This window comes from Thalia democratica, chromosome 8 (genome assembly GCF_965202585.1).
Source record: "Thalia democratica chromosome 8, ktThaDemo2.hap1.1, whole genome shotgun sequence".
Taxonomy (NCBI): Eukaryota; Metazoa; Chordata; class Thaliacea; order Salpida; family Salpidae; genus Thalia; species Thalia democratica.
This window is the reverse complement of record NC_139172.1, coordinates 34942983-34956675: the sequence shown is the minus strand read 5'-3', so window position 1 is coordinate 34956675 and position 13693 is coordinate 34942983. Positions and strand designations below refer to the sequence as shown.

The window sequence follows — 13693 nt, the reverse complement described above, 5'->3', positions numbered from 1 at the left end:
TTTGAAAACAAATTGTCAAAACTGTATTATAGCTGTTAGTAAAATGAAATGGTAAATGCAATTTTAATGCAAATAATTAAACATGTTTTAAGAAACTAACTATAAAACAAATTTAATAAAATCTAAATAAGATTCTCAAAATTTTTTCTTTAATCGTTTAAAAAATGATAAACGCAAAATATATATTTATTTTTAAATTAAAAATTCTTTTAACTCCATTAATAAACAAGGTTCAAAAGTACTTAGACCTTATAAATTTTAGATACGTTTTTTACATAAAACAATGAAAAATCGTCTAAAATACAATAAACTAATCTTTGATTTCTTTTGAAATAAAACAGTTCAAATCAAAAAATTTAAATATTAGTATTTCAAAAGCTTATGCTTTTACAATGTTTATTTGATTAATTTTAAATTGAAACTGTCCTTTGGAAATTTTGAATAAGTTACTTTGTAAAAAAAAAACAGTTTTAATTAAGTTAATGTACAGTACGTTTTTTATCTATAAGAAAACTATACAAGGTAGCTTTTACTTTAAATGTCATACAAACAAACTTTACAGCAATAAAATACGATATTAGAAATAAACTATTACTTGATCGTTGCTAGATAAATTTGACATAACTTTTTCAAACTTTTTACATACATCCTTATTTTCTCTCATTAAAACTAAATGTTGATTGCCATAACAGAAACTAGCTTGTTGTGTTCAAAAAGCCCACACATTTAAACTTGTGCATTAAAAATGTAATGATGAAAACTGTAAACATTTTATTATTTTTCAAAGAATTCTATCATGCGGTTTTAATAAAGGGATAAAACTAGACATTTTATTGCTTTGTTTTCGAAAAGTCAATTGGGATTTTGCTGTAGACTACCAATAGTTCCGATTATATAATTTTTATGAAAACTAGTATGTAAAAATTTATTTGTTAGATTGTAGTTCTTTTATTGTATTTTTTTAGCAATGTAGAAAACTACATATACCTACACTTAAAAGTTAAAAAAAATCAATTTAAACTATTGTTCTGTAAAAAAAATCCTTACTTGCTTTGAAGTTTGTTAATTGTCTGTCAACTACTGATTATTCTAATAATGATAAAAATACAAGGTTAATCTGGACTTATAAAGAACAAAAAAGTTTTAACAAAGCGTAGATAAATGTTTCACCTTAGTTTTCTAATTGCTTATGAATAAAACAGTTTTAGCTAACATAAATAATTAGACGCTATTTGAAAATATCAAAACTTATAAAATACAAGTTAGAAATTTTATTGAATGTACTTAATTATATTTACGCTCTTCGACTGTTATACAAAGGTTGGCAAACTTCGGTCCGAGGGTCAAAATCGGCCCACCAAGGAAAATATCTGGCCCTTGACTTAATTTATATTTTATTATACTTAAAAATATTTTGAACAAAACAAAGGGTGTTAAGCTTTTTTATGATAGGTATTTAAAAAATATACTTCAACTTGGTTGTCAATTAAAAGTAATACTATCATCGTAAATTTTTGCTTTCAAATAGGTTTTGTAAATAGTAATCAGTTGTAGTTTACGACTTTTAAAAAATAGTTAAAATGCAGTTGCTTAGTTTTTGTTTTTTGATTTCTGAAGTTAGTTTAATCTCAATAAAATACGTGTTTTGTTTTTGAAAACAATGGGAATTTCATTTTTTTGCTTTAAAAAAGCACTCTATACAAAAAAAAGTTTAGTATACAACTTTAGTTTAGCAGAGGTGTTGAAAACAAAGCAAGTTTTTTTTTTGCTATTTATATACAGATTAATGAAATACGTGCTGCTAAACTACAATTAATTTAATGGAGAATTTCTCACGGAAGTAACACCTAAAAATACTTTTAACTCTGACTGATTTTCACCCATGCAAGGCCAGTCTAAATATAAGGTGAAGGATAAATTAGTCATGGAAATTTTTAAGAATTAACCAAGAATAAAAGTAACTTTAAAACATTCAACTGCTTGATTCTATTTTTGTTAACACAAAGTTTAACTGCTCTATATAGATTAGAATTAATATTTTGGAAATTTTAACTAGCTTGTTTGAACTATATTTAGCTACCTTTAAGAAAATTTAAGACACTTTAGGCAGACAATTTGATTAAAAACGTTGTTCATTAACCATAAATGTTTTATGTGAATTAATGAAACAAATTTTTTTTTGCAAAAATCTCTAATTAACAACTGTTTCTAATCTTATATAAAAGTTTTTACTTTATGTTTGTTAGCAAATTGAAATCATTCAAATAAATGAAAGTTTAAGTTTAACATTCATATTTGTTTAAATAAAATAGAACGGCTTAAGTTAACTTATACTTAAACATGACCTAGTTGATATTTAAAAGTTTTTAAAGCTTTTTAAATTGTGCGCTACTATTAAACAAATAAATTTTTAGTGGTGTTTTTTCGAATTTACAAACTATACTAAACTCATTTTGTTTTAGTAACTTTCATGTAAAACTGAATTTATGATAGTTTTTTCTTAAAATTTAAAATTTTATTGTATGTGTCACATAGCTTCAAAACCCAATGATGTATTTGACCATACTTTAAATTCAGTTTCAAAGAAAAGTCTATTTTACAAGATAATGATATTCCAAGTCTAAAAGTCTAACTTATTGCTTCAACTAATAGGTAATTTCTGACATATTGGTAACGAAAGTTTAACTTGTTTAAAAGAGAAACTCGCACTCAATATTTAAAACATACTTAGTTTATGCATTTAAATTAAAAAAAAACGGAAGTTTTAGCGTAGATAAGAAGTACTTAACAGTTAGGAAACATATTAAAAATGTTCAAGAAAATCAGTAATTACATTACTGTAGAGCAGGGTTGAAATAGTTAAAGAATTTAATGTACAAACTTAAAACAAGTACTATCCGGCTACGAAATTGTCATTACAGCAACTATTTTGTAAAAGGATTAGAAACTTTTCGAGTATAAGATACGCGTTTCCACCAATCGTTGCCTTATGCCTAAAGTAGCTGAAAAATTCATTGAAATAATGTAAGCTTTTATAAGTTTTACACTATAAAAATTAGGTTTGTTAGTTCAAAAATAGTACACTTAAAAAAAAAGTAAATCAGCAGTAGATTTAAAAACAAAAACGAATATAGTTTATTTTTCTCAATTTTTTATGTAATATAAATTTTAACTCACTTAGAACCTTAGAGAAGCATAATTAAAAAAAAAGCTAAGATATAAAGGTTTTTTGCAACGATAGCTTTTACAAATAGCAGTATTTGAATTTAATTAAATATAAAAAAAACTCAAAACATTAGAATCTTAGCTAAAACGTAAGTATTGAATAGTAACAGATAGTTGTTTATATACTTAAAAGTAGTTATTCTAAGCTATAAAATAATATTTAAGTATAGATTAATACTTTTTCAAACCTAAAGTTTACTGGTGAAAAAAAAAACAACTTGTTTATTTTTATTTTTTAAACTTGTACTTAGAAACACATAATTATCAACTAATTCTTACTGAAAAATTATTTCAAAAGTGCTTCACTATAAGGAGACATTTCTACATTGCTTAGTTACATAAAGAAATGCATAAATAAACATAAACATGTAAACAATTAACCTTGAGATGAGTTTTAGTATAAGCAAAACAAAATATTGCAATACCTTGCAATTTGTTCAAAAATAAACATCAAGGATAACTTCATCAACTACTAGCTTTTAAACAATAAAAATTTTTGCATTAGTGAATTTTCTCACGAGCGTTTTTGGTTATGTAAATTTGGAAAAATGTCTAAAATTAGGAACACTTTAGCAATAACGCTAATAAAAATGCGTTTTAGTAAGTAAGCTATAACTAAAAACTAACTTATTTTTGAAAATTAAGTTTGTAAAGATTTTATATTGATTTGAAATGAAATATATTATCAATAAGATAAAATAAATAAAAGTTTTTTTTTATCGTTATCAAAATACTTTTGTAAGCACCTGAGAACAGTTACTGATTATAAAAAACAACAACATAATTAAAGCATCGTTATAAAAATTGACCAATATAAAACGTGTAAACCAGATAATATTTATAAGAAAATTTAACACGACAGTGAAATTAAATTTTTTTCTACTCTAATAAACTTTAATCTGTACAGACTTATTTGCATGGGAAAGTTTTTAGCAAGGCTAAAAATATTGCCTATGGTTAAGTTAATTCAGTAATGTATTTTACAGAATAAAACTTGGAATTTCCACTGTAGTAATGCCTAGTTTTCCAAGGAACAGTATTTTAAGTTTTTAAACGAGTCTAAGTACTTTTACGAGTAAAAATAACTAATATCATTTTTGTTGATCAAGTAAATTAGAAAAAAGATAATAAAACAAATAAAAATTCTAAATCAAAGAAACAAAATGCTACAAGTTTGTTTTTATCTATGTTATATCTTTCAAAAATTCTATAAAAACTTTTGTGATAACAACAGTTTAGACTTAATTAAACATGAACTTAATTAATCTCAATTCAAGATATATGAGATAAGATGTCATTATAACAACACTTGTGTTTGATTTTATGTAAGCATTGCGTATTTTGATTTTATATTATCTTAACAGGTTTTAATAAAAAGTAATTTTTGTTTATTTAAGTAGCTTAGTATTTCTAAGCGGAAAAAAGATAAACAAATTGTTATATCACACTAAATTTTATAATAAGCCATTTTTTTGACCAAACTTAATACTAATATACTACAAAAATGATAAACTTTAAATAAGAAAGCTATTTCGATAACAATACAAGCAACAATAGGGCTACAATATTTAACGAAAATTATTTTCATTCAAAAACGGTGGAAAAGTGAAACCTTACAAGCGGAAAATTTTACAACGAAACCGCGTTTGTAACAACGAGAGAGGCATGGAAAAATACGAGAGAGGTTGTGCGAAACGAGAGAGATGAGAACAACGCGTTTTTCTAGTTTTTCCTGCTGCAAAGTATAACTTGCTGTGTGGGCGTTCACAGGTATCAGAATGCTGCTAATAAAATTTGAAACGCTGCCTGTTTGTTTTGAATTTACTCAGTATTTTTATTTAATTTAGCATTGCTTTAAATTTACTAAGCGTTAGTCTTTAGTGTAAAACTGTCTGTTTTAGAATATTTTTTTAAAATTATTACAACAGGTATTGATACAAGCTTTTGTACGTTAAGTAACAGAAAACTAGTAGAGTTAAGTTAGAGTAAACAGAACTAGCTTTTACAAAACTTTATTTCTTTTATGTTAAACAGCTCTTTTTACCAATCAAAGTATCTAACTTTTTTTTCAATTACAGCTTTTTATTCATAACAACCATGAGCTTCGTTTCTTCAGTATCACCAAGCCAGTGCTACTCCCCTGTAACCTTCCCCGACAACCCGAGCTTCCATGACAACCAGGGCTGCCTGGGCGGCTTCTCGACCGTGTCCAGCCCCAACTACGACTCCGGGTTCGACTCGCCCCAATCCAACCTGTTCCAGTGCGACTTTCAGCTGCAAAACGACCCGCAGCTGCTCAACCAGAACTACCAACAGTTCGACGGAGATTTCGTTCAGGTCGGTTCGGGCCTCGGGGCTGCCGACATTCCGAGCTCTCGCGTCTTTCCACCGACCTTCCCGGCCAATCGCGTCTCGGAAGTGAACTTTGCAGCCAATGGCGTGGCGAGGAATGGCGCAGCGAAACAGAGCAGCAAAAGGTAAAGGCGCATGCTTCCACCACGCTTTTCACTTGTTTGCTTTAAAATCTCTGCAAACAACCATCAGCTCGCTTTTAATAATTTTTATTTTTTTAATTATTTTTTTTTTGCGCAGGAAAAAGTTGGACAAGGTGGTGCCGACCTGCTTCGTGCCCAAGTCGGGCAACGCGAAGCCGAGGACGACCAAGAACAAGAAGGCAAAGCTGAACAAGGTGACCAAAATGAAAAACAAAAGTGAGATTCGTTTGTGTTAACTAGTGAATAATAAGAAACATCAATGTTATGAAAAAACAATTTTTGAAGTCAAACTGATCAAAGTAACAGAAATTTAAAACACAAGTCTTTCTCAATTATTGTAGTGATATAAAACTTGAAGGATAACAGTTTTGTGAAACTCCAAAGTAAATGTTTGTTTTGTCAGTCACATCATGCTGAACAAACATTGTTTTGAAGAGTTTACGAAAGTTTAATCCCTCTTTTTTGTTTTTTCAGCCGACTAAACAAACATATGCGCATCAATTGAAAATAAAGTATCATGAGGCCATATATTTCAGTCGGAATACGTGAACAAATACTTCATTGCTTTTAAGAGCTTTAAATAACAATCAAGTTTTTTTAACTGTTAAACTTAAACACTATATATGCAACGATGATTACTTTTTCGAACCAAGTATTTGCTTTGAATATTTCGACACTTAAAAACTTGTTTAACAATTTTATATACAACACTTGTATAAACTTATAAAACGTGACAAAAGTTTTTAACAACAAACTAAACTAAAACAGGTTTAAAAATTTCCTCATCGAAAAAAGTGTGTGACATTTTGGCTGAAATTCGTAAGAAACACGAAAAAAATGAGCTAAATGATTTGGTTACTAAAACAAACTTCGTAAGTTTTTTTTTATTTGTTTAAAATTCAGAATTTAAAAGGGGAGAAATTTGATTTTGTTGCTTAAAAAAAAATTATTATAATTATTTTATTGAATTTTAATTAAATTTGGTACAAAAATCGATAAATTTCTTAGTTTATCGAGTATTGTACTGAGATGTCTTATTTGAATGTTTACGTTAAAAACGCTTTTAATACTATATAAAGGTTAAGTTTGAATAGAAATATGTAAACATAAAAAAACTCTTTACACTTAAGGTAAAACACGTTTTAATTTTTCCAGAATGTCAAACAGCCGAGCAGGAGCTTCGAAGTTCTACCAACGCAGCAACCGAACCACCAGATAAGAGTTCCGACTCCCACCATCGCGACAATCGACGTTGATAACATGTGTGACGTCACAAACATCAACCGAAACCAACAAGGTATGTTGAAAAGTTTACCGCATCTACACGATAATTTTTTTTTCTGATTTGAGTTTAGATACAGACTTTTAAATATAATAAAGCCATTAACGCTTAAATAAGAAAAAAGTATTTAAAAAAAAGTAGATATAACCTTTACCAACTTATAATCAAGACTCAAGATTAAAATTGTATATTTTTTTAATACTTCAGAACTAAACGGTTGTGAAAACACAAAAGAAGTGCCAAATTTCAAGCCAAAAATGTCGAGAAAAGTGACATCATTTGCGCCAAAAATGTCGAGGGAGCAAATGTGCGAGATGCTTTTCATGAATAAAGATGACTTGAAGGTAGATATTATACGAGCCACTATTTTTACTTAGTGTTCTAGTTTTCATAGCAAACTAATAAAGTGTTTTAAATTTTTTAAAGGTACATAAATTTGTTTAAACTTAGGTATAGGAAGTTTAGTCTTTGATATTTACTTTCGTTGATTTATAATTTTAAAAGTTGATTTTTATCTAATTGAAAAAAAATGTCTGAGTTTTTTTTTTCTAATTAATAAGTTTTGAACTATGAAAGTTCTTGACTGTGATAAAAGATAAATTAATAGTTTAATTAACTATTTACTAGTTAATCGTGACAATGTTTTTGAACAACTTCAAGCATTTTATTTTCCTAAAGTAAAAATTTCAACCTTTTTGCGTTAGTTCCTAATAAATCTTCATATAGACTTTCTAGTAATTTTAAGACTTTTATTCTTAATAACCTTTTCACCTAACAGAGCAATTTCAAGAGTTTTACTATAAGTGTATCTAACCTTATACTTCTAAACAACTTTTTAAACACAATTTTATAGTATTTCGAGGAATATTTAACTAACTTTTACTTTACAGAGCAACCAGAGCCCACTGTTTGTTGCCATCGGAAAAGGGGACGTTTTTCTGACGAAGCTGTTGGTGGAAAACGTTCCGGAAGTAATCAGCGAAACAGACTGCATCGGAAACACTCCGCTTCATTACACTGGTTGGTTATTGGTTTTTTAATTGTTTTGTTTTTGTTTTAATCATTTTAGAACTTTCAATAGTTTTGTTCGTCTTCTGCCGCCAGTAGTCGATTTAAAGTCTTTAAAAAGCACTTTCGGCCGCTTGCATAAAGTCTCAAGTTTTTGTACATTATCTTGTTTGTCGATAATGAATGTTCAATTGGTATAAAACACACTAGAATAATTAAAAAGTTAAAAAATTTGAACAAACCTAAAAACTTATTTTTAGTAAAACATTTTGATTAAACATAATGCTTCAAATCGAGCCCGTTTTATTTGTAATCAATTGTTCAGGATTGTGTTTGACCGAAGGCCACCAAAGCTGGAAGCAGAACCTTCTGATCATTCTTGAAACGCTCCTCAGAAACAGCAGGGACGTTTACTGCAAAAACAATAAAGGACAAACTTTTTTGGAGTACCTTCCTCGTGATCCAAGCGTGAGTTTTTTTTTAGCATTAAGAAGTGTTAAACATGTGTGCTTTAAATGTCGAAAAAAAAATATTAATTTTGTATAAAAGTTAAGAGATTTGTAAAATTATATGAATAACTTTTAATCAAACTAACTAAACTACTTTAGCTGTCTGTTTTAAATTTTTCTTTAAAAGTTGACTTATACGAATTAAAACATTACGTAGGTTCTTCAAAACAGCTTAGTCTATAAAAGAAAATTAAAAGAACTATATATATTTTTTTAAAACGGTAAAAATTTATACCTGACAATAGAAAATAAACAATTACTCTTTAATAACAAAACCCACCTTTTCCAGGTGATGCAAGTCCTCGAAAAGTTCCAAATCGCTTTCCCGGGGAACAACGACCAGCAACAGCCGACAAACTTGGACGACGACTGGCTCCTGATGAAGGAACTGGCGGACCTCCTGGAATAACTCCGACCGGTCAAAAGCTCCGAACATCCGGGCTGCTTTGTTGGTTTCGCGGGCAATTTTTTGCTTACGTGCGACCAACCCCCCAGTTTGGGATTCATCTCGAGCGTTTACCTTTTTCTTTTACTGAGAATGTCTGTATTTTTCAGACAATTAAGGCATCCGTGCGATTGTTTTCGCAGGAAATTTTTCCTTTGATCATTTTCACAGGAACTTTTTCCGCGCGATGATCTTCACAGGACTTTTTTCTGCGATCGTTTTCACGGGTGCCCAACAGTTCGCGTATCTGCCGTATTCCCCGTTTTAGGGGAGTTTTTTGTAAACAAGTAATATTTACAAATTTATTTTTTTGAAACCGTCACTTTTCGCTTCTTGTACATGTTTTACTCGCTTATTTTTTTACTCGTGTTTTACTCGCTCATTTTTTTTTACTCATTTTTTACTCGCTCATTTTTTAACTCGTCCTCACTAACAAATGCTTGCGATTTCTAACGTGTTGTACACTAATAAAGTATTTGAGCATGAAGTGTGTTTTGTATATTTATTATTTTTAAATTTTTTTAAAACCGACAATCGTGAGAAAAAATAATCAAAGTTATGTGTGAGTTGACATAATTGGTATAAAATTTTAAAGTTAAAATTTTTATAATAATGTTTGTTAGAAGGTTAAATAAGGTTTTAGAGTGTTATTGCTTAATTCATATTAAGTTAATGATTACCTACAGTAAACATCGTATGGTATTTAGAACTTCTTATTGACCAAAGTTTAAAAGAGTATATTTTCAATTATGTCTACTTTTTGTTTAAAGTTGTATAACTCCAAAAATTTTATATATACTAACTTATAACTTATTGATACATCTTTTTAACTATTATCCAAATAAAAAAACAAAATAATAATTATTAACTTCATTAAATAGATAGGTAAACAAGATTAAAAAAATATATATTAAGAAATAAAAAAAAAAAAGTTTCGATAGTTTGTAGCTAAAAACTGTTTAGGATTCAATGATAATCATTTTACAAAATAAAAACAAACTTAGAGTTGTTTGAATTAATTTTTATTTACTACAAAACAAGATAAAAGTATTACTACCTTGGTATTCAAAAGCATTAAGTTTCATTAAGACTTAATCTTTAAAACTTAGTTAAAACCTTAAAACTGTATAGCTTGTAATACATCAAATAAACATTTTTAATAAAAATAAGAACAGTGCATTAGCTGAGAAAACATTGTAGTGAATATGTTTACTAAAATTAGTATACTGTTGATTTTATGAAAACTAATCAACATTTTTTCAAACAGGCTAAATTCTTACTTAGTGTGCTTTGGAGTTATAACATATTTTATCAATTTTGTGAACTATAATACTTAATTTTTTTTTCATATTTCAAAAATATAGAATAAAATACTATACTTATATCAAGAAAATAAAACGCTTTTGACACTAATACATATAACTTAAAACTATTTTATAAAAATAAGTTTTTACATAAAAAAAGCAACATTTTGCGTTTTGAGCTAAGAATCATAAATACTTGGTTTCTTCTGTGTTTACGTTTTGTACTTTAAGTTTTTAAGAGTTATTTAGTATGATTTGAATTTTAATTCCAAGTTGAATTTAAAATGTTTTATAACATTATCGATCTTTTGATATAAAACAAACTATTTTATGTTTAATAATCATTTTAAAGCTTAGATAATGGTTTTATTAACTGATAAAAATTTGTAGGGTAGAACCAAATACAAAGATAGTAACAAAACTTTGTATTACAACATATAACTTTAAGTTAGTTTTTTTATAGAGGTATTAAATATATCTAACAATGTAAAAGTTAGAAAACATGTATTAAATTAGGTTAACAACTTTGTATAGATCAATCTAAAAAATCATTTTTTGGCATAAAACTTTTACAATTAAAAATTACAATTATTCGTATCAATAACACTGAAATATTTAAAACGTATAAAAATTAGGTATAAAGGGTTTTTAAGTTATATAACCAAAATGGAAACTCTTCAAATTATCACAGAAATAACTTTTTTACCGTGATAATTACTTTTTGTTTCTAAAAACAACTTATTTCAAGCTTTTAATTTGATTTTTGTTCATTTATATAATAAATTATTTTGTAACTTAATAGTTTTTCAATATCTATTTAAACATTATGTGTAAGTTTTTCAGTAAAAAAATGTTATGTAACACCAAGTTTTTGAGTTATGCTCGACACGCGCTAAAATAAAACTTGCTTGGTATCTATCACTTAAAGACAAAACTTTTTTGTTTTACTTAAAAATACAATTTTTTTTTTTTAAGCTACGTGACATTTTACATTTTACTTTAGCTTAAAATAGGTTTAGAAAAATCAAAAACTTGAATGGCAGACAAATTCAAAAACGTGCCTCGAATTTAATCAGGAAGTCGTTTAACAATTGGAAGCAAAAATTTGAGCTGCGCATCTTTAAAAAACTTAATTCAATGGAATTCTGTTTTTTGAAGGCAAATCCACATGCCAGTTCAGTGAATTGAAAACCTCAAAACCAGCAACAATTCAATGGAACTTTTCCACGAATTTACAAACTTAAGCTTTTGATGAACTTGCATGTAATTGCTGCAGAGTTCGTTCGCACTTGAATTATTTTTTTCAAATATTACCAGATTTTGTTTCATAATAAAAAAAATATACTTGATTATGGCTTCTAAAAGTTTATTTTTGATATCATAAATACATTTAACTAGATAAGAGATGTTGGTTTGTTTTAATATACACATTAATAGAAAACTTTATGAAGCCTGAGTATTAAATTTTCATAAATGAATTTTTTACGAAATAGGATGAAAATTAATTAGTTGAAAACTTAATATGATAAGTTTTTGTAAAAAAACACACTTAAAAAGATAAGATTTTACTATTCTTCAAAACTAGAATATATAAGCCAACGGAAAAAATAGCCTTTGCCTTGTGGTATTTTCTAAATTTATTTGTAATAAATTATATGAGGATTTAAAAAAAAACCTATTGGTAACTTTTTAACTCATAAAGAAGTATTTATTTGATTGTTCTAAAAAAGTAAAAAAAAATTCAATTAAGTATATTGTTATTTTGAAAGGAAAAATTAGATAATAGTTTATAAATAAGTTACTTTTAAAGGTGAACAATAGTATTAAATTCAAAAAGGGTAAGTTGCTTTATGAATTACTTTTGGTTTTTATTGTTAGAAAGATAAAAAAAAGTAATATTCTAATTATTTTTATATTAAACAACTGCCGGAAATTAAATTTAATATATATTCAAATAGTTATTCACTTAAGATAAATGAAACCAAAAAAAAAATAATTTCTATCATATAATAATCTTAAATGGACTTTCTTTAGAAGTCATGGTTCTAGTAAGGTTTTATTATTTAGTATGTTGCTTAAAATTTATTTCAAAAATATCTTTCATACAAATATATTAGTAAACTAAAAACATTAATTAACACACTTTTGTTTTAAAAAGAAACTTTTTGTCTAACTATTTAAACTGCCGTCGAAGTGTTTTATTTATGCAGTGTACTAAACAAACAATGTACGACACAGTAGTTGTTTCTTTTGAAAATAAATGTCACCTCAGACAATTTCAATCAAAACCGTATACGAGAGGTTTCTTTAAACGCAGCAGTTATAAATTTATACATTTTTCAACTTGCTTCGTCAAGAATACAATCTAAGTGTGAAATACTGTGGCGCTTGTAAAGTAATCGATTTACATAGGTTACGGCTACTATAGCTGCTAAATTTCAGATGTATTTTTGAGGATATACCACGAAAAAAGGACGTTTTACAATGTGGTAAAAATTAGAGACCTAGAGTAAACAAAACAATAGAGAATGTCAGTACTAACCGTTGCCTTACTTTTCTATTTTATAATTTGTTTGCATTTATAAAATTCAAATGAGTTGTATTTAAACTACATTTCATGTAACTTTATTCAAATTTAAGATTTATTGTAATAATTTTAAAGTTGATTATCAACAAATATGAACTATTACCTTACTTTTATTATCGAACAACAACAGCTAGTTTAATTCATAGTTACTTTTTAAATGTCAATAAACAATAGCAAAAATTCAAAAAATATTGAAACTTGTTTTAACATAAGTTGTGGGTCATTTTAGTGACAATTACAGCAAAAGTAATTCAATCATTTCATAATATTAATCAGTTACTTCATCCTAACTTATTTTTCATCATGAACGTTATATAAAACGTCTTTAAATCGTATAAGTTTACCTGTCATACATTAGTTTTAAGCTCAGAACTTTGTTTGTGTTTGTGTTTTTTTTTCATTAAAATAATTATCTTATTCGTCTTTTTTATTTCAAATTTATATTTCCTAGCACTTTACTTACGTAAACTTAATTTTATAAACCTTAAAATGTATAAAAAATAAAGCAACTGTTTGTTACTCTTCAAGTTGCCCTTAGGTAGTTTTATTTGTTTAGTGAATAAAAATGAATAATAAATGTAATAGTAGTTGCTTTTTTTTGAGTATTTAAATGTATTATAAAATCGTATAGTTTCGTGTATACTCTTAACACAAAGCTCTTATGTAGCATTAGAAAGTCGGTTGTATGAAGTAACACTGAGAATTTCAAATACTTATTTGCAAGCAATTAAAAGTTTTAAAAATTCGTTATTTTCACAAGTATTAAAACTTTAATTAAAACTTTTTAGCTGGCAGCTGTTCTTTTATATTAGCCAAATTTTTGTACTTTTACTAATAT

At 27.0% G+C, this 13693-nt stretch overlaps 1 protein-coding gene across 1 annotated transcript; it reads left to right on the top strand.

Annotated features, from left to right (window-relative positions):
• Positions 1 to 5308: 5308 nt before the first annotated feature.
• Positions 5309 to 9451, top strand: LOC145842403 (uncharacterized). The gene is made up of 8 exons (XM_082949834.1): positions 5309 to 5702; positions 5818 to 5936; positions 6489 to 6592; positions 6876 to 7017; positions 7210 to 7346; positions 7893 to 8022; positions 8336 to 8478; positions 8809 to 9451. The coding sequence occupies exons 1-8, from the start codon at positions 5323 to 5325 to the stop codon at positions 8926 to 8928; spliced, it is 1275 nt and encodes a 424-aa protein (XP_082805960.1). The 5' UTR covers positions 5309 to 5322; the 3' UTR covers positions 8929 to 9451.
• Positions 9452 to 13693: the final 4242 nt, after the last annotated feature.